The sequence below is a fragment of the Paramisgurnus dabryanus genome, chromosome 6 (genome assembly GCF_030506205.2).
Source record: "Paramisgurnus dabryanus chromosome 6, PD_genome_1.1, whole genome shotgun sequence".
NCBI classification, from domain to species: Eukaryota; Metazoa; Chordata; class Actinopteri; order Cypriniformes; family Cobitidae; genus Paramisgurnus; species Paramisgurnus dabryanus.
This window is the reverse complement of record NC_133342.1, coordinates 17924450-17949888: the sequence shown is the minus strand read 5'-3', so window position 1 is coordinate 17949888 and position 25439 is coordinate 17924450. Positions and strand designations below refer to the sequence as shown.

Below are 25439 nucleotides of genomic sequence, written 5' to 3'. Positions count from 1 at the left end.
GAATGATGACAGGGTTACTATTATCCTCAGGTTTGTTCTCAGCATAATATGTTGTTATATGCTGTAATATGTTGTAGCTAATGAAAACGAATGACTAATGAAAAAAATCCCTCTAAAATGTTTATTGTTGCATCTGTGAATTAAAACCTGCATTTGCATTTTATCACTATTCTGCATTATAATAAATTTACTGTGTTCTTAGATGTATTTTAACAAATCTGCATCCAAACATTTCTGAAATGTAGTTTTGTTAGCAGTAATATCAAAAATTTGCTGTAGTTATGCAGCTGTTTGCCAGTAACTTACTGTTGATTTAAATTTGTGTTATTTACTGGCAACAGTTTGTTCAAAATTAAATGAACATTAAATATTAACAAGTCTTTGTCTTTACATAATAAAACTATAAAATAACAGCCTCATGCGAAGCCTTTTGGGTACCAGAAATCCTGATCATTTCTGTTTTAATCATTCAGATTTTGGTTCTTAGAATGCTTTGTATGAGGCATTTCAGTTTTATTCTGTAAAGATAAAGACCTGTTAATGTTTAATTTCATTTAACTTTAAACAAACTATTGCAATAACAAATTTAGATATACAGTAAGTTACTGGCAAACAGCTGGCGTAATTTTTAGAAATTCAGGAAACAGAAATAAGCCAAATCCAGTACAAAAATCAAATGAAGAGGCAATAAACAGAACTAAGCAGCGTTACAGATCTCTCCCCAATATCTGTAGCTGCCCACTTGGTGGAGCAGTAAACGCATATTTTTTTTCAGACCTGTGAAGACATCTTTCAATGTTGTTTACCTTCTTTATTTTCATAAAATTGTGACTTCCATTATTTAAAGATTTAAAAAAATAACATTCAAACTTCAGTGGCAGCGCTTTAAAGGTTAAGTGTGTAATTTAAGTGCCACCAAACAGTCTGGCCACTTGAACAAAGTTTTGTTTAGTGCTTCTAGCAGTGCACCAAACTGAATATGGGAGAGCTGGGCACAAAGTAATGCTTTTTGGCTATCACTGTATCATTCAAAAAATATTTAAGTAAGATTAATAATTTCTTTACACAATCAACATACATCTCTATATGAACACTCAAATTGTTGTGAGAGCTACCGTTACCATACAATTACACTGAAAGTGAATAGGTGGGGTTAATTGTAACAAACAGAGGGTTTGTTGTAATCAATTTTGTTTAAACACAAATAATTCTGTCTATATACTGAAGTTGGATATTGTTAATATTTGCCTATCGTAGATAGATTTATCCACACATTCGTCTATCCATGATTCTTCATCTACCCATCCTTGTTTGATTCATCAATGCATATAAATAATTTTTTTTGAAAGGGCTGCACAATTTAGACAAAAAAATCATAACTGTCAGTTATTTCCCCTGATGTTATATTAACAGTTTTGATTTATAGGATTTACATTGTTTTCATTTCATTATCATTGTATACCTGTGGTTTAATTGTACCACTGTGTTACAACTAACCCTGTGTTAGAATGTTTTCAATCCCAGCTATTAGTTACTATAGAAGTTGCTGACATCTTCAAAAAGTGGTTTTATGTTTAAGGTAACAAGACAGTGATTAAAATAATATAAGGGTTTAATGACTTACACACCCAACTCAGAAGTACAAACAAAAACAATTTAAAGAAATTTACTTGCATGCCTCCAAAACACTCTTTGTTCAATATCTTAACAAAAGCACATGAAAACTTTTCACAAATTCTTTTGAAAGTAAGAGAAAAAGACCAAAAGCCCTGTATAAATACGTAAAGTAGCAGTGTAACAATTAACCCTGGGTTTGTGCCTTGTTCAGGCCTACCAAAAATAAATGCTTTCTATAAATTTGCCACAGTTCTGTCAGTTTAGCCACTAGTCAGACTGATAAACAAACATAGACTGGAACGTTAACTGTAGTAGGCTACTGACACTTAACAGTGACAACATGTGTGTGACCGATGAAGCCGTGTAGCGAATATTTCTGAAGATAAAATGTCAGATATTTTTCCAAGATGCTGTTATACTTCAATGTACTTCTTTACTTCAGTCTAAGTCTATTCCAAATGAATTATTTTATCCTTTGTGGAAATTCAGTTTATAAATACAACAAACACAATGCATCAAAAATAATCATGTCTTTAAATGGGCCTAAAACACCACTAAATGTTTGGGGGGGGGAGTTAGCAGGACCATGTGGTAACAAAGTGGTTATGTATATTTTTGTGGTTGTCATAGTGAAATGGTCACTTTAAAAGCAATTTTAGTCAAGACAAACCTTGCGGGACAAAAGCAAGAAAATCAGTAGTAGAGAATCAAACCTTGAACCCTCTGGGTTTTATTTGGCACAAACATAAAAGATTTCTCCCTAGCAAATTTATCTACAGTTCATCTCACAACACACAAGAAGGTCTTAAATTAATGTCTCTTGTGTTGGCGATACTGTGTTTTCTTTTCAAGGTTGTTTTTAGATCAGTGAACCTGTACAAATTTGCAAGAAATCTATGAGTCACAAAACCCCCTCACAAATTTGTCTCTCTCTGAGGAGCATTGTCCCACATTGGTCACATCACATCGTGAAAAATTAAACACAGAGAAAGCACAAAACATGCCATTTATTAGCAGCAAGCAAATGTGGTAATATTTCACATATGTGCCGGACTCAAAGCTGCAAAAAGCAGGATTTAGTGGAGTTTTACGATCTGTAAATTAATCCATATGCTCTATGCTGACCTGTGCTTTTGCAATGCTTTTTGCTACATACAGTAACCTAAAATCAATTTTTTGTAGCTAAACAGAAAAATACATTTGAAGTCCAAAATTTATGTCCGCATGTAGTTGTAAAATATTTTAAAGTCTGTTTTTTGTTAATGCATATCAATTTTAAGGATTTTAAGTGTTCTTTGACAACCGTTGGGCAACCGATTGTTACCTCTTTGTTACAAAAAACATCCCTAAAGACTGTCATAAGAAAAATATGTTCACCTCTTTGCTTCTGGGTCCGCATCCCTCATGAGGTCTGCTGTGCCATATTTTAAGCACAGTTGTCTGCACCAAAATTTTGGAGATTGGATGTTGTACTCGGTAAATAATTCATGGCGAAACATCCATGGCTAAAGTTTCACACATGGTGAATCTACGCAAGCTTGCATCATTATGATTAACTGATGTGCATTGGCAAAAGCGTCTGCAAACCTAATCGCGTTTATTTTGCAGTTTGAACAGTCGTCTTTAAGAAAACCTCCCTGATGTGTGACCAAAATGCACTTATGAAGTTAGCGAATAAGTAAATACCATTAAAGAGGAGACAATGTATTTTAGGAAACTATGCAAATAAAACCTCCCATGACACATGTGGCAGCAAGGGCCTGATAGATACAACATTATTGAATTTAATTAATAGTCTGTGCTGATTCCTATCTATTCCCTCTCTTAATGCAATATTAAAGGATTATATTTCAACCACGGTATAGGATTATATTTCAAAGGAGGTATATTTCAACCAAGATGTGTCAAGATGAATTATTATACAATTTGCAATTATATTCCTGGAAAATTTAAGCTTATTTTAGTCTTACAATCTACACATTCACAGATGTGTTAAGGGACTTCTACACCAGTGGTTCTCAAACTTGGGTCCGGGGCTCCCAGGGGGGCCGTGAGATGGTGCCAGGGGGGCCCCAGTTTTATGTAATTTTATAAAATACATTCATTTATCATGAATTCTGTGTAATTAAACCTAAAAAATAAGGCTACTAACCAATAGCACAACTTTGTATAACTTAATATGTTTTGTTTAATTAAAATGTTAAATTTTAGAACAGTTTTTGTCATACATTTTCTTTGGGGGGGGGGGGGGGCGAAGGAATGCACCATACACAAGGGGAAAAATTTCGAGAACCACTGTTCTACACTATAATGCTCTCATGAAGCAATATAAAGTTTTCATGGTCTGAATTTATGGTTATACATTCATTATTTTAATTGTTTATTGATTTATAATATATTAAGATATTCAGTTTCTTTTTCTGCATAATAAAGCTCCTATGGGTTTTCAGAATCTTTGGTTTTAATAATTTTTGACTTCCTAATTGTCCTGTTTGCTCAGGTGCATTTGTATAACAGTAAATAAAACTGCTTTATTAAATGGCACAAATGCAAAAAGCTCAAATAATTTTGGCCCTCAGAATAACCTCAAGTTTTTAATACTTACAGTACTTCCTCATATTTTACAGCACCTGTTTGCGTGCTATATATAATTGGCAATTGTAAAGTAGTGATTTATTCTTAATTTTGCTTTCCATTTACTTTTATTGGTGTCAAGAAGAAACAATTAAGATGTTGAATATATTTTATTTGTGGTTGTTTTCATCTTTGAGTACATACCAAACTTTCCAAGCAGACACCTTTCATATCTGGTAAAGTACCAAAAGGTTATGTTGTTTTTTCCCCTGGCATATCGAGTCAAAAATCATGATGTATTAAGCAATAAGTCATGAGACTGTGATTATACTGCTACACCCTTTACCTATCATTAAATCACTGTAATCCACTGACTTGAGGGGCTTCTTGCTACAACAACAAGAATACTGTATGATAAAATAAGCAGTTCAATCTATTATAAAATAACAACATAACAAAGGCTGATTAAAATTATGAAACCATGCAGGTATTTGAGGGATCTGAAAATGAAATAAATACAAAAAAATTTAGTTTATTCAAGTAAATGCTTAGCTTTTATACTACATGTATAAAGTATACTTTAAGTGTAAGTAGCCTATCTGGATCACTACTAATCAATGTTAAACAAATATGTACTCTAAAACACAGGTCGTTCATTCTGATGCAAATCAATAGTTGTAGAGTTAATATTTTATTCTCTGTAGTAGTTTTTTTAATTGAAAACACATCTGTTTGGTGAGCAAGAAAAGATTCGAGTCAACTGCAAAGGGACTTTGCACAATCAATGCGATTTTTACAATATCATATCATTTTAGTATCCCACTGTAAGTCTAACTTACCTAATATGATTTTTATATTGTTGAACAATGAAAATTAAGAAATAAAATGTTTGAAATATTATAAACAAGCACATCAAGCTCCCATTATGCCAATATTCAAATCGACCCCACCTGCTGGCAAAATTGTGGAACTGTGCATGTGCAGTCATAACTTTAAGCAGAGCTAAATGAATTTGTTAAAAAAAGTTGTCATTGCTAAGTTAAACTAATGGACTCAACAAATTCAAAGTTAAATTAATATAATTTTATTTTTGTAAGTTCAGCAGTAACATTTCAATTTTATTTATGTTTAATTTACTCTAAGCTATTTCACCCCAATGCAGACTTGTTACTATACAAACTTAAACATTGACGTATATAAAACAGCATATACAACAATGTGAAGAAAATACTCACATTTAATTGGCTATTCCATAAAAAAGCAAAAACAACCACAAGCCAAGTATATTAGGAGTATTGAATTATACTTTTAAAGCAACACTATGTAGTTTTTTTTTTACCTTCAAATAATCTCTCTAAAATTATTTCAGTGATAGAACAACTTTTAACTGGACAAATTGTACTGTTGCTGCAACCTGAGCAGCCTCCTAGCTGCTACAAGCACACTCTGAAAGTGGCGGTGGAGGGTAGAGCACACAGCCCCGCCCCTCCCCCTGCCTGCAGAAGAGTGTCTGATACCAGGCACTGTTGCGTTTTCAACCACATGGGGGAGCTGTAAGTCATTTTTACATGGAAACTACATAGTGTTGCTTTAAGTAGAATATATCTCCATCAAAAAATTAATTACAGGTAGGCTATATGCCAAATGTACTTTTCTGTCGTTGTAAGTCAAAGTTGAAACTTTAAATATATATTTTTAAAGCACATGAAAATTTCTGCATAAAACATTGAGTGAAAGTATACTTATTTTTAGTCTAAAAGAAGTATAGGACACTTGAATAAACTTGTTTTTGTAGCGAATGATGAGTGTGCGTGAATACTGGAAAGATTCATGTTTCATTTCTTCTACTTTTGGATGTAAGTTATGTTTTTACAGACCAGTGCTCTTGAATACAATACTCCCTTTTCTTGAACTATAGATCCTCAGAAATTGGCAGCTGCTGCTCCATACATAAGCATATACTTGGAATGTGCGCAGTGTTCTTCAATCACCTTTTATGTTATTTATAAATATTCAACAAAGCTGATGCCGCATGTTTAAACATAAATGTGTATGGAGAAGTATTCAGTGTTCAACCACATCTGTAAAAACATTGCGAACTTTGACATGATTCATTCTGATACTTTAAATACAATGCATGAAATGTGTATGCAGTTTTATACATTGCATAATGTACTGTATGCATGTGTTAATGTAGCCGAAAGCCAGAATACATACAAAAGTTATATATGTTAATAATAAAGTAAAAGTATAATTTGTCAAGTACATAATTTCAAAGTGAAAGAATATAATTTGAACTAATGAAGAAACAAATAGAAATATATAAATGAATGAATAGAATATAGAAATTAAATATTTGCTGATTTTAACTGGAAAGATTCAATACTATATATATATATATATATATATATATATATATATATATATATAAATGAATATATAGTATAATAAATATAGTATTTTCATTATTCCTTTCTCCAGGTTTTCAATAACAGGGTTTTATCAATGTGTAATATTTAGCATTAGTCCAACTCACAAGCTATTATGACAGTGTGAATAAGCCAGTTGCTTAGTAACGCAATTACAAGAGCCATAACAATGTGAAAAAATGAGATTCTGAAATCATGTGACTCCCATACCAAGAAACCGCAAACAAACATTTTCCTGTTTTGGAAAATTTGCTGTTCTTCTGATCTATATTATAGGCAAATATAAAAGCACAATCTTAATCCAAAAACATAGGGAAAATAATAGACATCAATTTCTTTTCATAATAGCCTACTTGTTAGCAAGACAGTTAGTGTGTTCTTGCATAACTGTATCAAATCTAACCATGCAACGATTTATTGGTGGATTAAGGTGCATGAAGATCTGGATGATGTTTTTAAGCTCAACACACATTGGTGAAATCAGAATGAATGTTTGGATTTAACATTCAAAGGGCTGCTTTTTAGTTTCTTGGATACACAGGAACAAGCACAAAATATGAATCTAATTTCCATCAATCTTCAGCTTGAACTACGTCATGCCAAATGTAAAACATATTCTGGGGAACTCTTTATTGCTGCACTGTGGGACTCCATTAAAAAAACAAAGCACAAGAGCTCAGCACCAGTCATCTGTTTAACCAAAAGCGGTCATCATACATCTCATGATGGACATGCATATAAGTTTGTCATACCGTATTGTGTTTGTAGATGTGTGTATGCATGGACTGCAGCCTATTCTGTCTGGAGGGCGAATCATTGGGGTGTGCGGTGATTTAATATCCATTGATGCTTAAGAGAGGGAAAGTGTTTTATCAGGGTGCCATAAGCAATAAAAAACCGGGACAGTTTGAGGGTCAGTGGAAAGCCTTAACATTCAGACCGGCATGATAAATGTGAAAAGAAAATAATCTTTGGCTACAGGGTCAAACTGCACAAATTACTGAAGAAATTCTTAGCGACAAATAATTTCCTTCTCATCTGGAACCCATGAGTGAAATTTAGCAAAGGTGAATGGGGCCTGTCCATCTCCGTAAAGTACAAAAATCACTACAGAAAGTGCTCCTTACTTTAATATATTACATGTTTTTTGAAGCCCTATGACAGTTTTGTGTGAGAAAAATATTCAAATGTTTTTTATTATTTATTGAATCTTGATATGCATGACAGCCATGGTCACTGTTTACTTTTAATTCTAAGAAAAGAGCAGCTTTTGTTCCTATAAGTAACTCATTTTTTTTTCTTACCCAGAAAAATAAAAAAGTTATGGTTTAAAATGCATAAAGGTGCACTTTCACTACAAAAGTAACTTATCACTGGGGTGGTACCTAAAAGGTCCTAATATGTACCATTTTGATATGTGTACATTTGAGGTACCAGTATGCACATTTTAGGTACAGAAGTGAAAAGGTACTGCACGAGTGACAACTTTTGTACCTTTTAGTGTGGAAGAATGGCAAAAGTTTTTAATTATATATTTGAGCAGTAGAGAGAGACCATTGTGTACTGCCGTATATTTGTTTCACTGTTTGTCTCAGAGCTTTAACAGTGTTTTTTTTTTCTATGAATGAAACTAATGTGCAGGACCAACTGAAGGGTTTTTTTTGCTAAACCCATATCTATTTCTAATCTACTTTCATTAAATCTTCAAAAGAACAAGTGATTTTTAGGACCATTTCCTCTGTCTGGTTTTCTGCTTTAAAATGAGCTTGGTTAAGATGTTGGAATTTTTTGTTGAACAGGCTTGAATTCCAGGTATTTTAATTTATTTGTTCATGGGAAACAACCCGGATTTGTGGAGAATCTGATCTGTATGATTTTTTGCAGTGTGAATGATTTATGCATTAACAAAAAAAAAGGCACGAAAGCTGACACCTGGGCAGTACCCTTTCATAAAGTACACCTAAAAAGTCAATATTTACATCTTAAAGATATGGCACCAAATGTCTATATCTTATGCTACATATTAGGAGCTTATAAAGGGTACATGTCAAGTGACCACTTTGTACCTTTTCTTTCTAAATGTATGGTACTTGTTTTGGAAATCAAGTTGGTTGAAAAATGGTCAGTCATGTCAATTAATCAAAGTGTAGCTCATTGTGACTTTCAGATTGTATTTAAAGGACATTTGCAAGAGCTTCAATCCATAAAAATCTATACCAGTCTTTTCAATACCGTATACTGCCATACCACTTTACTTTGGCACATATTGGGTGCAAATGTTTTTGCTAACCAAACTGATGTTCTTCAGATGTATTCAACAACTAAAATAATTGTATTTTAGGAGGTTTACAGACATTAAGTGGTTAAAATTTTTTGAAGTGGTGGCGTGAAGAATTTCAAATGATTTGTATGATTGGAAAAAAAATATTTTGGGATAAATCTAAAATTTTTACTGATTAAAATACACTGAAAATTTAATATTTATTTGTATAAGTGATTTTCCATAATACCCCCAAAATATATGGAACAGCATTGAACTAGTTTCATTAACACATGGTGCATATTTCTGGGAAGTATAGGAGTGTCTTTAAATGTATTTGTAACAAGATATAGCTAATAAAGCTTAGGAGGTGACAAAGATAGCGACACAGAAAGAGAAAAAACTTCCATCTGGAGTTAGAAAATACAACAATAACTGCAAAGCAGCAGTTTAATTTACTCGCATCTTCAAGGGTAAAAACTAGAAGAGATTTAAAGGAATTGAGCTTTTTTTGGAGTACTGCTGTTGACTAAGATAAGGTTAGATTAAAAGACAGAATAATATAGGGCTGATGGAAGCAGCAGATTGTCTACGTCTATGTTCTTTTGAAAGACCAAAAAAATTATTATCAGCCTGTAAAACTAGCAAGTGGAAAACTTCATCATCCATGTTATCCCAGCTTCCGTGGAAGCAAGGAATTCTGACCTTAACAAATGAGTTAACATGGTCAAGTTCAGAAAGATAAATTTGACTAGTGACCTTATAATCCAAAATATATAAGATATGTCACATGGATACTTTGTCTAACACTACTTTCCTAAAATAACTCACTATATTAAACTATTAAAATTACAGAAGTGCCAATGTTGATATAAATCATAAAAACAAATTAATTTAAATAATGCAATAATATACAGCATTTATTTAAATTAGGTTAAATTAGCGTTAATGGGCAATGTATTGAAACAACATGCGGTTGTAAATTCACTTTAAAGTGAATCATACAGTCACGTAACTCAGTGTCATAGACTAAGAGGTACCCATAATTCTCAACAGCTGCCTTAAATATGTCGGTAAAATATTTTGTATTTAACTGGATTTATTAGATTTACTGTTACATAAGGATCCAATTGTAAATTGAGCACTTAAAAATGTTACTTATAGTATCAGATTTTGAGTAACTAGATACTTTTATGTATTTCTCTAGACTATAACCAACATATAAAATGGATTGCATAAGGTTTCCTAAGACTTACTAAAATATTAAATACAGACATTTTGTAAATTAATAAAAAAAGAGTAAAGAAGTTTTTATTGACAACAATGACATAAGAAAATCTAATTGGATTCTTATAATTTCCCCTAAAGAAAAGACCCCCCTACTGTCCTCTGGAAGTAAAAAAAAGATATCAATGTCCTTGTGGCAGTGTCTATAATTAAATATCAAAAAGTTTATTGTAAGTTTTATAGCATAATTACTTCATGCTTGGATGATTCTTAATTTGTAACTTTTAAACGAAAACCTATAAGACATATTTGATAATAATTTGATAAATAATGCTTTGTTTGAACACAAATTCATGTCATGAAGTCATAACAAGGCTTGATCTTTAAACCATGGCAATATGTCAACATTTATATCTCCTGATTTGATACACCAACGGTGTGATAATGTAGCCAAATCTGAATCTCATCTGTTTCTCACTCATTTCAAATCAAAGATCACAACACATTCCAAAAAGATTAAATAAAGCATTCCAAAAAGTTCCAAAACAAATAGAGCTGCGTGCAGAAATGTCCAGGGAAACATGCTGTGATCCATGAACACCTGGAGAATTATTCAGGTTTTAAAAGGACAATGAGCCAGAGGGTTTCATGATTAAATGTCCTGCTTAAACCCAAACCATTTGAACATCTGTCAAAAAATGAATTCTCTCATACCCTTCTCACAAATTTCACCAATTTTGCAAAGAATAAGCAAATATTCAAGGTTAAAATGCTGCTGGAGTAAATTTCAAAAAACTAAAGTTATTTCAAAAGTAACATCATTTAAGAGTGTCAAAACAAAAGAGTTGATATTGTATTATTTACTACATTTATTTTTAGTGATCTTGCTTTTTTCATAATGTCATAACTTCTCATTAGAGTTGGCTACGTAAGGTTACCAATTGATGCGAGAATAAATGTTGATTTCGACTCATTTGACTGAACTGAATGAGGAGCGCTTGTTACAGTGGGCGTGGATAAGTTTGCATGGATTTATAAATGGTGGGAATGGGCTTTAATACAGAGATACCACAGAGAGCTCAGTGAGAATAGTCTTACGATAATCTGACACATTTTGATCGACAAATAACAAAGACAATGAAGGGATTTTTGATGTTCATCTTTTTATTCTTGGCAGCTATTCAGTGTATCATAGGAGAAGCGAACAGGATAGATGTGCGTAAAAAACATGAAAACGACGCGGCGTCTCACATCACCACAGGTAACATTATGATTTACGTTTTATATTGTTTATACACTATATACAATTCTATTTGTTATATGTATAAGGTGGATTCAGGTTGTTTGGGATCGTTGAAAATATTTATATATGTACAAATGCATGTTTTGTTTTCATCAGCTAAACGCACTCTGTGTGCTTTTCTTAAAAAAAACACCTGTTTGATAGGCTAACTCACATAGGCCTCCTTGTGAACTGTTCCGTATGGTGACGTTTTATATTTTATTATTGATCTGATAATGTATCATCTGATGTACGCTTTAGTTTATAGGGGTCACATTATAGGCTGGTATATATGCTTGTCATTATTTCGACATAAAGGAGTCTTTTCTTATCTGGGGATTTTAAGTAGCTTACTAACGTCACTAATAAGCTTAGCAAGAAAACCGATTTTCGGCATTTTCCACACACAGTTTCATAATGCAAAGCCACAGAGCAGCTGTGTGTGAAACATTCATTATTCTCAAGAAAGAAGCTCGTGTAAGTTAGCAAACCGACAGCAAATATTTATCATCTGTTTCACGTGTCCTGCATACGCTCTTGGGGTTTATTAACGACTGTTTTGCTGGGCGTTTCTGTTTGTGGTTCATAAATACATAAATATATATAGTCTAGTGGACAGTAGGCTACTAAAGGACATTTTTCAAGTATCTTTACTGGATCAGAGTGTTGTTTTCTTTGGATAACGCATGGTATCACACTTTTATTCCACTACATTTCATAAAATTTCACTTAACACTTAATTACATTAAAACTGAATGATTTTTAAGTGATTTTAGTCAAATAAAAATAAGTACTAAAATAAGAGTACTACAAGTACTAGATTTTTAATATACTTCAGTATTAAATTTAAAACAACGATTAAGAAATGTATCACGAAATTATGTACCTATAGTCACGTAAATTTGTTCTAGTCTTTTCCGACACTGACAGGCTCGCCTTTTTGCGTGAACATGTCACGCATTTCTGTTTACATGTCACTGTCACGAATTTGATACTCAACTGTTGGTTACCAGTGTCGCTTCGGTTTAGGGTTACATTTACATAAAATCACATTCTTACCCAAACAACTCTATCCCTTATACCAGGCGACAATGGTTTAAAAACATTAAATATAAAAAAACATGAAAAAAAAAAGGTATAAACTTAACGCAAACATCAAGTCTTACCCTAAACCGAAGCTTCAATGATTTGAAAATAGGACAAAATAGTTGAGTAACAAATACGTGACAGTGACACGTAAACAGAAATTTGTGACATGTTCAGGCAAAAAGGCGGAAAAGCCTGTCAGTGTCACAAAATACTCTAAATTTACTTGAGTGTAGGTAGATAATTTCGTGAAACAGGGTTGCTAGAGGAGTAAGTATGATACTTGAAGTATGGATACTTGAAAAATGTCCTTAAGTAGAGAGTAAAAAAGCATTACATATGAAGAGTATGGTTCCAAAACGAGATAACTCTTTTTTTATTATTCAAAAATCGAGTTTTTTGATTGTGCATTCCAATTAATATAAATCAAACTGCAATCGGTTTTGTTTGATTTAGGCGTTCATATCTAATTAGCACAATAAAACACAATAAAAACATGATAACAATAAACATGTTTTGACGGAAAAAAATTTAATACAGAGTTATCTCTCTTTTCATATGCATTTAGCTGAAGATTTAATTATCCTACACTCTCAAAAAAAGGTACAAAAGTTGTCACTTGGACATTTTATAAAGGTCCTAATACATATCATTTTGGTACAGATATGTACCAGTACGTAACCAATATGTAACTTTTAGGTTGACAACTTTTGTACCTTCTTATACCTTTTTTCTGAGAGTGTCATTTCAGGTCAATTTAGGATATACTACATTTTCCAGTTTCTCTGGAATCAAACCAATGACCTTTGCGTTGCAAATGCGATGCTATACCAAGTGCACTGCCATAATTCTCCTGTGGTCTTTTGAAAAGCATAAAACATTTAAATCTGTTCTTGGTCTGTCCACAATGTGTACTGTAGGCCTAAGTATGTGTTTAGAGACAAAACACATCATGAAAGACCATACCAACATGAAAGTACAGTACAGTAAACTGTAGTAAACACAGTTCAACACACATCATCTGTTATGTCTAGTGATACTGGACATTTTAAAATCACTTTTGTGACATTATTGTTCACTTATTTTTTTATTAAATTGTTAGTTAATTAAGAACGTTTTGTACATAAAGTATGGCGAAAAGGACTTTAACTTGACTAATTCAAAGTAACTGGGTCTCTGTGTGTCCAACAGGAGTGTGGAATCAGGAGAAACCAAAGAGACTGTTTTCCAGGACTCGCTATTTGTCTCAGCAGAGACATCATGTGGTGGTATGTTCTACTCATCACATGTTATCCAAGGCTGTAAATCCCAACCAGAGGAACTGTGAAAAATATTGGTCCTTTTATGCTTTGTTAAAGATAGCTGCTCACACAGAAATTTCATTGTTTATATCTTCAATATAGCTATGACCAATAATTGCATGAGCCACTGAATACATATAATTCATAAAGAGATATTATTTTCATTAAAATACTCAATTATAATGAAAAATATTAGTTGTTCTTCACTCTTTTCTCTTGTGGTACACATCTGTGTTTTCCAGAGAACTAAGCCCAGGCCCGAGGCACCTTCTCCTGTCCAGACTCCAGCACGTCGCTGTGGAGGTCTGATGGAGAGCTGCTCTTCACTTACTCCGTGCTGCGACCCGTGTGCTTCCTGCCACTGCAGGCTTTTCAATACAATCTGTCACTGCTGGAGACTGGGACCCTTCTGCCCTAAGAAGACCTAGCATTCAACATTACATGATCAACAGTTTTATAGTAATTATATATATCAGTGAATCTTAACTGGTTTTGCTCTCCTGAGCTTTGTGATGGTTTATGCTCTCAGCAAACAATAATTAACTGCAAAATATAAATATTTTCCTTTTTACAGATGATTCTGTATGTAATCCTTTTTTAACTTTACGCAACTATATAGTGTGTTGAAATATATTATTTGCATTTAGTATTGTATTGTTATGCCGTCTGATACTCAGCCCACCAGTTGAGAAACATTGCTATGTATCACACATGCTGCTGCACTAACATTTAACAAAGGAATAATTGTATTCTTCCCTGTACAATGTATGTGTAACTTTATAAGCGAGTTATTCACTTTTTTTTGCTGAAACTGTTGCGACATGTTTGCCAGTTATTACAGTGATCTCCTATACTGTAGATCCGTGCTGGCAAAGGCACTTTCAATTAATATTATTCAATGCCAGGGGCATGTAACATAATCTAAACTTCCTTAAAGTATTTAGTCACCTTTGTATGAGAAAAGTAATATTAGGTGCAGTTCATTTTAATGTCATTGTTTTCGGCTGCTTACATTTCAATTACTGCACATTTTCCGTGTTTTTTTTAATCGCCAGAAAATTACAGCTCTGTCTGCAGAGGCGGACACTACTTAAGTATTTTTACTTTCTTAATAAAAGTCAATTTTTAAGTATTCGTATTTTATCAGTGTTTTTCTTTGAAAAACATATTCCAAAGCATATTATCATAATTTTTACTCCACTCATTTCATAATTTGAAGTATTTGATTTTTTTTATATTTAAGTACATTAAACATCTAGTATTTTTTTACTTTTACTTAAGTAAAAAGTACTTTTGTACTTTTACTCAAGAAAAATAAAAGTACACAATTTTTATGTACTTAGGTATTAAATCAATTTTAATATGTAATATAAAAGGAATACAAAGTATGATTCTATGCTTTAGAATGTAGTGAACAATTGTTAGTAAAGTCATTTTTATCCCAAGACAAACACTCTGATAAAGCACAGATGCTTGGAAAATTAATTTACTTAAAATATTCAAGTATTGTCCGCCTCTGTCTGTCTGTCTGTGAATGTAAAGTATAAGCTTTACTGTGGATTTAAAGTTATTTTGAGAAAAGTTGTAAACTACTAGCCCTCATCATATATTTCTATCTATTGTCAGGTCATATTGACTGAATATTATTGGGAAATACACATTTATTTTGAATAAAACAACATTTATTATCCCACTGATTTCCACTTTATTTTTAGATTTAGAAAATCAATCATCAACTCCTAAATTTGTGAGATATATTTGTCTGACTCAAACTTACTAAAAAAGCAAGTCTGTAATTGAAGAAAAAATATTATATTTATAAAAGAAATATTTTAATAGGGAAAGTCTGTCATACTTAGAAAAGACTATCATTAAAGTAGTCAGTAACAAGGTTTGCGTATCTGTATCTTTGCTGTTTATTCTATCTAGATGTTTAATATTAATGTCAAATTATTCTTGTATGTCATATATTCATACATAAAAACTGTTAACAAAAACAAATTTCTTGTGTGTGTGTGTGTGACCATACTTGCTTTCCTTGATTTTAATTTTTTAGAATTTAAAAATCCTAAAAAGGTTTAGTTTTAAATAGTTTTATAGTTTTAATTTCTAAAATAAAATATAGAAATTAATTTATGTAATACAAAGATTTAAAAAATGCAAATGAGCAGTTTTGTTCTTTAAAAAAAAAAACAGGAAACTAAAAGATCCCTTCAGGAAAATAACATATATGAACATTTTCTAAGGGCACAGGTAAAAATGCGCTTCGCCTTGGGGTCAGCTAGTGTGTCATAAACCTTTTGTGATCTTTATTATATAAAAACCTTGTTTTTAACCTTTCACTAATTAAATACTATTGAATTACAAAAAAACCCATCTAAATTATTGCAGGATGACAGGACTATTACAAAGATGCCTTTAACAAAATATTTTACGTAAATAATTCTTATTGAGATCTGCGCCAAATCACAAATTATAGTGCATTTATAATGATTTGGCAGACCTATAAAGATTAATGGCCCTCTCAAGTTTAGCACTCCGAGCAAAAATAGACCAGAAAAACTCTTGCCATACTTCAACCTGATTAAAGGAGTAATATGAAACAAAAATCAAAACTGCCTCCCACATTTCTCACTTACACACATGTAGCAGACGATTGTTATGTAGTGATGGTGATCTACGATTTAAACTTTTATTAGCAGTTAATCAAATAAAACAGAGTGAGCTAATGCACACTTAGGTTTACAGAGGAAAACGTTTTTATAAGCAGATGCTCTAAATTAACTTTCTGAAATGCATATCCACAACACAATAGTTTTGTAGCATCTAAACTGTTTCGCATGAAAATTGGGTCACTAACACACTATTAGAGTTAATATACATTGAGCAATAAAAAATATTAAATTGCATGAAATTAAGTTAGAAGGTACATTGTACATTGCTGACAGAAGTGTTCTGGTTATTATTACATTTTTTGTTTATTATTAAAAGACACTCTTTTGATTTTTTCAGCCAAAAATATTATAAAAAATAATAGCCAGGTTTAGTTTAAAGCTAATAATTTGGACCACCAACATATAGGCATTGAACAACATTTTTAAAGCAATTTCAAATTCGTGTAAATCAGTGTGCGTTTTCCCTTTTTGGAAAGTGGTTATATCCTTTAAAACAGACAGCAGAGCAATAACAGATCTTGTACATATTGCATTAAATATGTAAAACAAGTCAGCATACATCCTGATTCCTGTCCTCTGTGAAATCAAAGCATCTTCAGAGTACACCGTGTACCTCGCTCACACTGCAGACATACAGACATAATATCACAAAACAAATTCATTTCCCTGTTATGTAACATCTTACTACTACTCTATTTGAAATAATGTTATTTATGCCATGTTTGCGCCATGCAATTTGTTCGATTTGTGCACAAAGGGGGAATACTGACCGCATTGAACAGGCAGCTCCAGGGGAACATAGTTTCTGTGGCACAGATAGATAAAAGCAAATGCCAGCGTACAAGGGGTTGACTTCGAAATATCTGCACGTCCAACACTCTCACACTTGGATCTTTCACATGCCATCATGAACTGCTCGGGATCCACCTATGAAAGGAGATCAAGAAAAGAATCAAAGAACCCACATTGATGTGATGTGAAGGTGTTGACAGTGTGACATATGATAGTGAACAGAGACTGAATTCTTCATCTGAAGTTGATTTTATTCTTGTTTACTATTTCTCTCGTGCTTTTGTTGATTTCATGCCCCTACGACTCTCTGTCTTTTGATCAATCTAATCAAAGGGGTCTTTATATTCCCCTGCTTGTAATAGATAGCACATGTCAATGTTGGTGAAAGATGTTGGGTGGGGGAGAACAAAGAGTATAGTAATTACCACTCTGAAACAGGGGCTTAGAGGTGAATTGGTGGAAAGAAACAGAGATTTGCATGACGGGGAGTCGGCGGTGCTGTTTTCACAGAATTCATTTTCAACGCTGACGCACTTGGAATCCACCTACAACAATGGGCGTATTAATAATGTTATGTTATATCCATAGAGAAATATGACACATTTAAAGAAACAGTTCACCCTGAAACAAAAATTCTGACTTTTCTGTCTTTTCTTTATAGAGCTACGATAAATGTAAGATTATAAGTGAATCTTAAAGGAGCTGTATGCAACTTATAGTGTTTTTTAGCTGCAAAGTTTATCTGCTCATTTGTATCTTTGCAATGTTTTTTGTTGCTTTGCAACAAAACCCGCTTGTGTGGAGTTTTATCCCTTAATCTGCTGCTCATTTCGGAGGTTGCGTCCACCGGAGGTCGCATTTATGGGGAATTGTGGTCTCATTAAAGCAGTCGTGATAACTGGCAACCGAGCTGTCAAAATACACTATTGTGTAAATTGGCAGTGGGATCACACAGACCAAAACAAAAACAGACATTCTGACACAGAATAACTGGCTTCAGCATAGTTTTTAGAGAAACTGATAAGAGAACATAGCATGTTTTGAAAATATCTACAAATTTATTAGTATAGTATTTTTATAGTATTTTTTTTGCAGTCAAAAACCTAAAGGATTATAAGGAACACCTGTTAAATTTCTCATTAATGCAATTATATAATCAACCAATCACATGGCATTTGCTTCAATGCATTTAGGGGTGTGGTCCTGGTCAAGACAATCTCCTGAACTCCAAACTGAATGTCAGAATGGGAAAGAAAGGTGATTTAAGCAATATTGAGCGTGGCATGGTTGTTGGTGCCAGACGGGCTGGTCTGAGTATTTCACAATCTGCTCAGTTACTGGGATTTTCACACACAACCATTTCTAGGGTTTACAAAGAATGGTGTAAAAAAGGGAAAAACATCCAGTATGCGGCAGTCCTGTGGGCGAAAATGTCTTGTTGATGCTAGAGGTCAGAGGAGAATGGGGCGACTGATTCAAGCTGATAGAAGAGCAACTTTGACTGAAATAACCACTCGTTACAACCGAGGTATGCAGCAAAGCATTTGTGAAGCCACAACACGCACAACCTTGAGGCAGATGGGCTACAACAGCAGAAGACCCCACCGGGTACCACTCATCTTCACTACAAATAGGAAAAAGAGGCTACAATTTGCACAAGCTCACCAAAATTGGACAGTTGAAGACTGGAAAAATGTTGCCTGGTCTGATGAGTCTCAATTTCTGTTGAGACATTCAGATGCTAGAGTCAGAATTTGGCGTAAACAGAATGAGATCATGGATCCATCATGCCTTGTTACCACTGTGCAGGGCAGGCTGCTGCTGGTGGTGTTATGGTGGGGGGTGTTTTCTTGGCACACTTTATGCCCCTTAGTGCTAATTCAGCATTGTTTTAATGCCACAGCCTACCTGAGCATTGTTTCTGACCATGTCCATCCCTTTATGACCACCATGTACCCATCCTCTGATGGCTACTTTCAGCAGGATAATGCACCATGTCACAAAGCTCAAATTATTTCAAATTGGTTTCTTGAACATGACCATGAGTTCACTGAACTAAAATGGCCCACACAGTCACCAGATCTCAACCCAATAGAGCATCTTTGGGATGTGGTGGAACAGGAGCTTCGTGCCCTGGATGTGCATCCCACATCTCTCCATCGACTGCAAGATGCTATCCTATCAACATTTCTAAAGAATGCTTTCAGCACCTTGTTGAATCATTGCCACGTAGAATTAAGGCAGTTCTGAAGGCGAAAGGGGGTCAAACACGGTATTGGTATGGTGTTCCTAATAATCCTTTAGGTAAGTGTACAGCTCATTTAACTAAAAATAAAGTAACTGTGTGGCTTTAGATTAGAAATCTTATTACTATGGTAATAAATAAAAACTAAAACATAATTATTCATAATTAAAATTATACACAAAAAGTAACAAAGAGGATTAGCATGCTAGGTTACTTTTATAGGGCTTTAAAACTTTTAAGGTGGTCACTGAGTTAATAAATGGGTGAACTATTCCTTTAACTCATTATTTCTGATCAAAACAATACTTTTAAAATGAATGTTTTCAAAAACACTTCTGTAATGCATTTTATTATCTGATTTATAAAATTCTGATAAAAACATTGAATAAGACCAGAAAATGAATGCAGTGATTCATATCCAGTTGTTCTGGTTGTGCTATATGTTAACAGGTGTAGATTTCTCTTTTGCTACCTGCCAGCTGTGAGTAAACTGAAGCACACTGCTTGTGTGGGAGCCATCTGGCAGAGGAAGTTCATTAACTGCCTCATTATCATTTGTTCCTAATAGACCCACAGATACACCTACAAAACAAAATGTTTCATTACAGTAAATGAAGATTTGAAGTGCCTTTAACTGTAATGAACAGAATGGGTTAATAAATCACATTAACATTTACAATTGAGCATTTTCAGTGACCTTGTTTCTAGAAGTATTTTCCAATTCATGTTTTCATTAAATTTTTACATAAAAAAAACTTCAGATAAGTGTCCCGAGCCTTGGACTTTCACAACCAACTTTGAGATTAATCAGAACATAATAACATTCAATTTGAAGCAAAACAAATAACGGTACAACAACAATGAACAGCAAGCCAAATAGGTTTTACAAGTATTCTGGATAATTATCTCTCATGCTAGATTTAAAGTACACTCATAAAACATAATTTATGAATAAATGACAGTTATGTCATCATTTAATATGCATTTTTAGCTCTTTTCAGCAAAACACAAAGGAAGATATTTTGAGCAATGTTTATAACAAACAATTTTTGAACCCCATTATCTTCCATAGTTTTTTCTTCTACTATAGAGGCGCTCCTGTTTCCTGCTTGATTACAATATATCTTCCTTCGTGTTAAGCAAAACAAAGAAGTGTATACAGGTTTGGGACAATTTGAGGGTGAGTAAATGATGACTGAATAAAAAATGTTTTCCTTTAAAAGACTCTCAAAATCTTAAATATCTATAGAACATAAAGTTAATGATCTTACCATGAAGCCATGTATCTAGAATTAAAGTGCAGACGTCCAGATGAGGGTCACATGATACCCTTACTCCTTTCTCATTGGACACCTCAATCAAGTTCATATTCTTTCTGATATTTACTTCAGTGTTTTTGTAAGGTGTGTGTGTTGCAAGGCAATTAACCTCCACCTAAAAACATGCGATCAAAAATTATACATCTTTCACAAATCTTCTAATTTGATCCAATACATATATCACAATTTGCTCCAAACAGTGCCTGATTTAATGACAGGCGTAAAATGAACAATAACATCTACCTCTCCATTAGGATGAACTCCAATTGTTGTGTTTCCCATCTGAATCATGAGTGAGCGACGTCGAAATCTGTCGGATTTTAACATGACGCTGAAGCTATGCTCGATGATGTCAGCTGCAAGTATGACATCACAGGATTCTGGGACTTTTAACAAGTGGCCATCAAAGGACACCAAATAGTTATCTGCAACTACAAATGCCTGATCTGGGCAGGGGAATAAAAACACAGATGTGAGGTCACAGAAATAGTAAGCACATTCTAGCCGGGAAAATCCTATAGAGCTTCTGATAAACTGAATAATATTGGCACCGTAAACAGAAAAATAAAAGCAGAAAATAAAACCAAAGCACTCACGGTTAACAGGACTGTCCATGATCTTCCTCTTCAGCCGGTAAAGTTCTGCAGTGGGGCTTAAAGAGTTTAAGGCCAGAAGCGGCTTCATGACAAACTCCTCTAGAAGAACCTCAGTCACACCAGATTCTTTCACCTTCAGCCAGGAGCCGACACGAAGTGGCACCCTGAAGATCACCTCACCATCACTGGATCAACATATAGAATTTGTCATTGTACATTTCTTCAACAAGTCCAGATGAATATCTAAAGACCATTAATAAAAAAAAAAGATCTAAACTGCAAAGAAAATTCTAAAATTGATCTGAAATAACCTAAACGTTATCGGGTGGTTTTCAAGAGAGGGTTTATCCTAGTCCCAGACTAAAGTACATGTTTGAGCTGCCTTAATTTGAAAAGATTTTGCATTGACATATCTGGACATAATCAGTACCATTATTTTGTATCAAGATGTACACCAGTATTGTTTTTTGTAAGGTTTGTTTGTAAAAACGACTTAAATGTCCTAATATAACTAAGCCCTAGTCCTGGATTAATCTAAACCCTGTCCGGGGAACCACCCAATGATGAGTGAAATAAAACAGAATTGCATTTTTGGTGAACTAAACTAGTTTGTGTCGCACATTTTATGTCATCACAAAGTTCAACTATACTGGACGCAACATGATCTTACGGAAAGTCGTGTTATAGTCACGCAAAATGTTATTAATTGGCATGGAATTCAGATTGTTTTTGTGCCTTGAGCACAAATATTTTTTTTGTGTCACACAGCATGAATATCTATAAATACTTTTTCGTGTCATTTTATGTATTGTTTTCTCTCTTTTTTCCCTATTTTTAAATCATTGTCGCTTGGGGTTGGGGTTAGATTTGGGATAGGATGTACTTTTATGTATTGGTTTCTACATGTTGTTCTTCCACATTTAAAACTATTCTCGTCTGGAGTTGGGGTTTGGGTTAGAATGTCTAAAAATGTAACACAAAGTGATTCTAACCCCAACCCCAAGTGACAATATAAGAAAATAGAAAAAAACACTGAGAAAACAATACATAAAATAAAACGAAAAAGAAAGTCGTGCCACAGACTATTTATAGAAATTCATGCGAGTGTCACAAAAAAAAGACATTTGTGCTCAAGGCACGAAAAAAGGTGAATTTCACACAAAGAAATGAATTACATTTTGCGTGACTATATAGCGACTTTCCGTGAGATCAGACTGCTGGACATAACCAGCTTGTTCAACAAGAACCTTTATGACAATAAAAAGTAACACAAATGTACACTGTCAGAAAAAAATGGTCCCTAGCTTCCATTGGGGCAGTAAAAAGGTGCTGGTGTTTATCATTTAGGTACTAATATGCACTCTTTGGTTCCAATATGTACCTCTAAGATATGAATATGAACTCAAAGGGTGCAGAGGTATACTTTTTAAAAAGGTGTCACCCCAAGGAACATTTTTTGACAGTTTTTTCTGATTGCTTATTTTCAATAGATGCAAATCGTGAATAATTTTGTCAGTGTAAACCACTTAATTTGCTAGGGCTATTCTGTTTTTAATTTACTTCTGATTTTTGACTGTCATCTGGCATAATGTTTAGATTATGTTACAAGAGAAAATTCATTGGTCCCTCAGTGCTTGTAGCAGTCCAGACATAAAGGCATCAAACCTCCCCACATCATGAGGATTTAGTGTTGGTATGCATTTCGTTTCCAAAAAAACATCATGCCGAGTCGATTTAATAAACAGTAAATTTGGTCTCATTGTCCACAGAACACTGTTTCAGTAGTGTTGTTCAATATCCAGGTGGTCTTTACAGGCATGGGGAAGAGAGATTTTTGGGGGATGCAGGGGACGTGTTTGAAATATTTGTTGTTTGTTCATTTCTGATACAGTCACAATAGGTATATATGCAAACAGATAATGACTTGAAACCAACATCTACTTCAAACCTAGCTACTCCTAATAAATGATAGCTATTATGCTGTTTTGCACAGACCATTTATTTAAAAAAAAAAAATATATATATATATTAGGACACATTTTCCAAAAAATAATACCCTATTTGTAAAAATTGCGAGCAGCAATTCTTTCCATTGTAATCCTCCTGCCTGATAAAGACAATCTGTAAAAAGTCTATAAGAATTAATTTGTAATCCTTTCCAGCCTTAGTCTTAAATCCTGATTCAAATCTCTTTTGATTGGGCACGGTCACACTGCATTTTTCTAATCCCTGATCTCAGTAACAAAATGGGAATTGTGTTGCTTGTCAAATAAGATTATCTTCATTTATTACAATGACTTAGATGAGGAACATATACATTGTAAGAAACCATTTATGCAGAAATCCTGAAAATGTAAATCCAGATTAGTAATACAGATCAACATTTTCTCACAAGAGCCATAAGCATACAGCGACGTGGTCAGATTATATAAAAGATGGAAATGGAATAATGCAAATATGTTTAGATCGCCTGTGATGAGCCACATCTTTGTAAGATTGACTGCTTACCTTCTAAACTTGTACATGAGGGAAAGATGCCTTCTGAATCCAACCAGCATGGCAGCCAATCTGGCCTCCATCCACTGATATGTCTGCTGGCTCACCTAAAAAACAGGATATTGCTTCAATACACAAGTATAATTTGTACACGATCTGTATGGAGAACCACATTTCGTTGAAAACAGATGTAGCTGGCTTGCCATGTCCAGTGCAATAATAGCAATCTGCAGAGCGGCCTGCGATGGCATATTGAGGTGACGATCGTGAAGTACAGATGGCAAAAATTCGGTCAGGTCTCTGGTCCACAGCTCCATTCCTTGCTGCCACACGGTGTCCAAACGCACTCCTGTCACATCAAGGTACGCTCCGGCCAGAGTCGCCAGAGGCTCTGGAAGAAATGAAACCTGAGTTAACAATATGTACACTTTCAGAAAAAAGTTGTCACTGGGACGGTAACTAATATCTAGCATTTTGCAGATATGTACCTTTGAGGTACCAGTATGAACCTTTTAGGTACAAAAGTGTAAGTTTTGAAAAGGTACCACCCCATTGACAACTTTTGTACCTTCATGTAGTTTTTTCTCATGTACCAACAGGCATTTTCTGATGAAAGTTAAATAACTAGATTAATTATGGATCATGTGACCTTGGTTGCCTCCTGTAGTGGTAGAGCATTGCATTAGTAGCACAAAAGGTTGTGGGTTGGAACACACATACTGAAAACAATGTAGCCTATACAGTATGTTGTAATGCAGTGCTAGTCATTTTGGATAGAAGCGTCTGCCAAATGCGTAAATTAAGGTCACCATACAGGCGGTTACCTGGGTTAAGTATGACTTATGCATCAATTAACTCACTCTTGAGTTCTAGTTGAATCTGTTGAGACATATCATGCAGATGCTGAAGTGTGTGTGGCAGGCTGTGTGTAAGAGCGTGTCGGAGTGGGCCGGTGGTCCACGAGCTCCACACACCCCCTGCTCTGAACAGCAGGGTCTCGGCTCTTTGGGTCAGAGACAGCGGGCCTTCACTCAGCTCCTGCAGAAATGTGATGTCCCCTGCCTATATGTTAAAAATAAATAAGTGTCTTTATAAATATTATGGTTATATAGGTTTTAAATGATCTCACAGATCAAATTCACGTTAGAAAAAAAAATACCAAAGCCTGCATGTCCCACCAGTAAAAAGTTTAAAGTATTTTATTTTCTTTAAAATCACTTTTTATTAAATGCTTAAAATGAGATGCTGAATGTATGATTTTCTTTATAATAAAAAAAGGATTTATGTATTTTTCATGGATGAGTTGGACTTAGAAAAATTGGATTTTTCCTTCAGTTTTAGTTTGATTTAAGTTGGTTGAGAGAATGCCAGAGTTCGCAAAGCTGTAATCTAAACAAAGGATATCTACTTTACAGGGGCGGATCTACCGGGGTGGCACGGGGTGGCAGTTGCCACCCTAAATAAAAGCATTGCCACCCCATATGCCACCCCAGCGCGGGTATCCTAATATATATAATATATACCCGAGAAGGCTCTTTTA

The 25439-nt window shown here is 34.0% G+C and overlaps 2 protein-coding genes across 2 annotated transcripts in view; one reads left to right on the top strand and one right to left on the bottom strand.

Annotated features, from left to right (window-relative positions):
• Positions 1-11141: 11141 nt before the first annotated feature.
• On the top strand, positions 11142-15777 carry asip2b (agouti signaling protein, nonagouti homolog (mouse) 2b). Its single transcript, XM_065265972.1, has 3 exons — positions 11142-11368; positions 13667-13743; positions 14019-15777. The coding sequence occupies exons 1-3, from the start codon at positions 11245-11247 to the stop codon at positions 14202-14204; spliced, it is 387 nt and encodes a 128-aa protein (XP_065122044.1). The 5' UTR covers positions 11142-11244; the 3' UTR covers positions 14205-15777.
• A 669-nt stretch (positions 15778-16446) lies between these two features.
• Positions 16447-25439, bottom strand: part of LOC135750414 (uncharacterized) — a 44592-nt gene continuing 35599 nt past the window's right edge. Inside the window, exons 54-63 of the mRNA XM_065269215.1 lie at positions 24760-24961; positions 24103-24290; positions 23912-24006; positions 21404-21588; positions 21051-21253; positions 20760-20922; positions 19961-20070; positions 17669-17788; positions 17222-17378; positions 16447-17074 (exon numbers count right to left, since the gene is read on the bottom strand). Coding sequence (XP_065125287.1) covers positions 17070-17074; positions 17222-17378; positions 17669-17788; positions 19961-20070; positions 20760-20922; positions 21051-21253; positions 21404-21588; positions 23912-24006; positions 24103-24290; positions 24760-24961 — 1428 coding nt within the window. The 3' untranslated portion in view covers positions 16447-17069. The remainder of the gene's footprint in view (positions 17075-17221; positions 17379-17668; positions 17789-19960; positions 20071-20759; positions 20923-21050; positions 21254-21403; positions 21589-23911; positions 24007-24102; positions 24291-24759; positions 24962-25439) is intronic.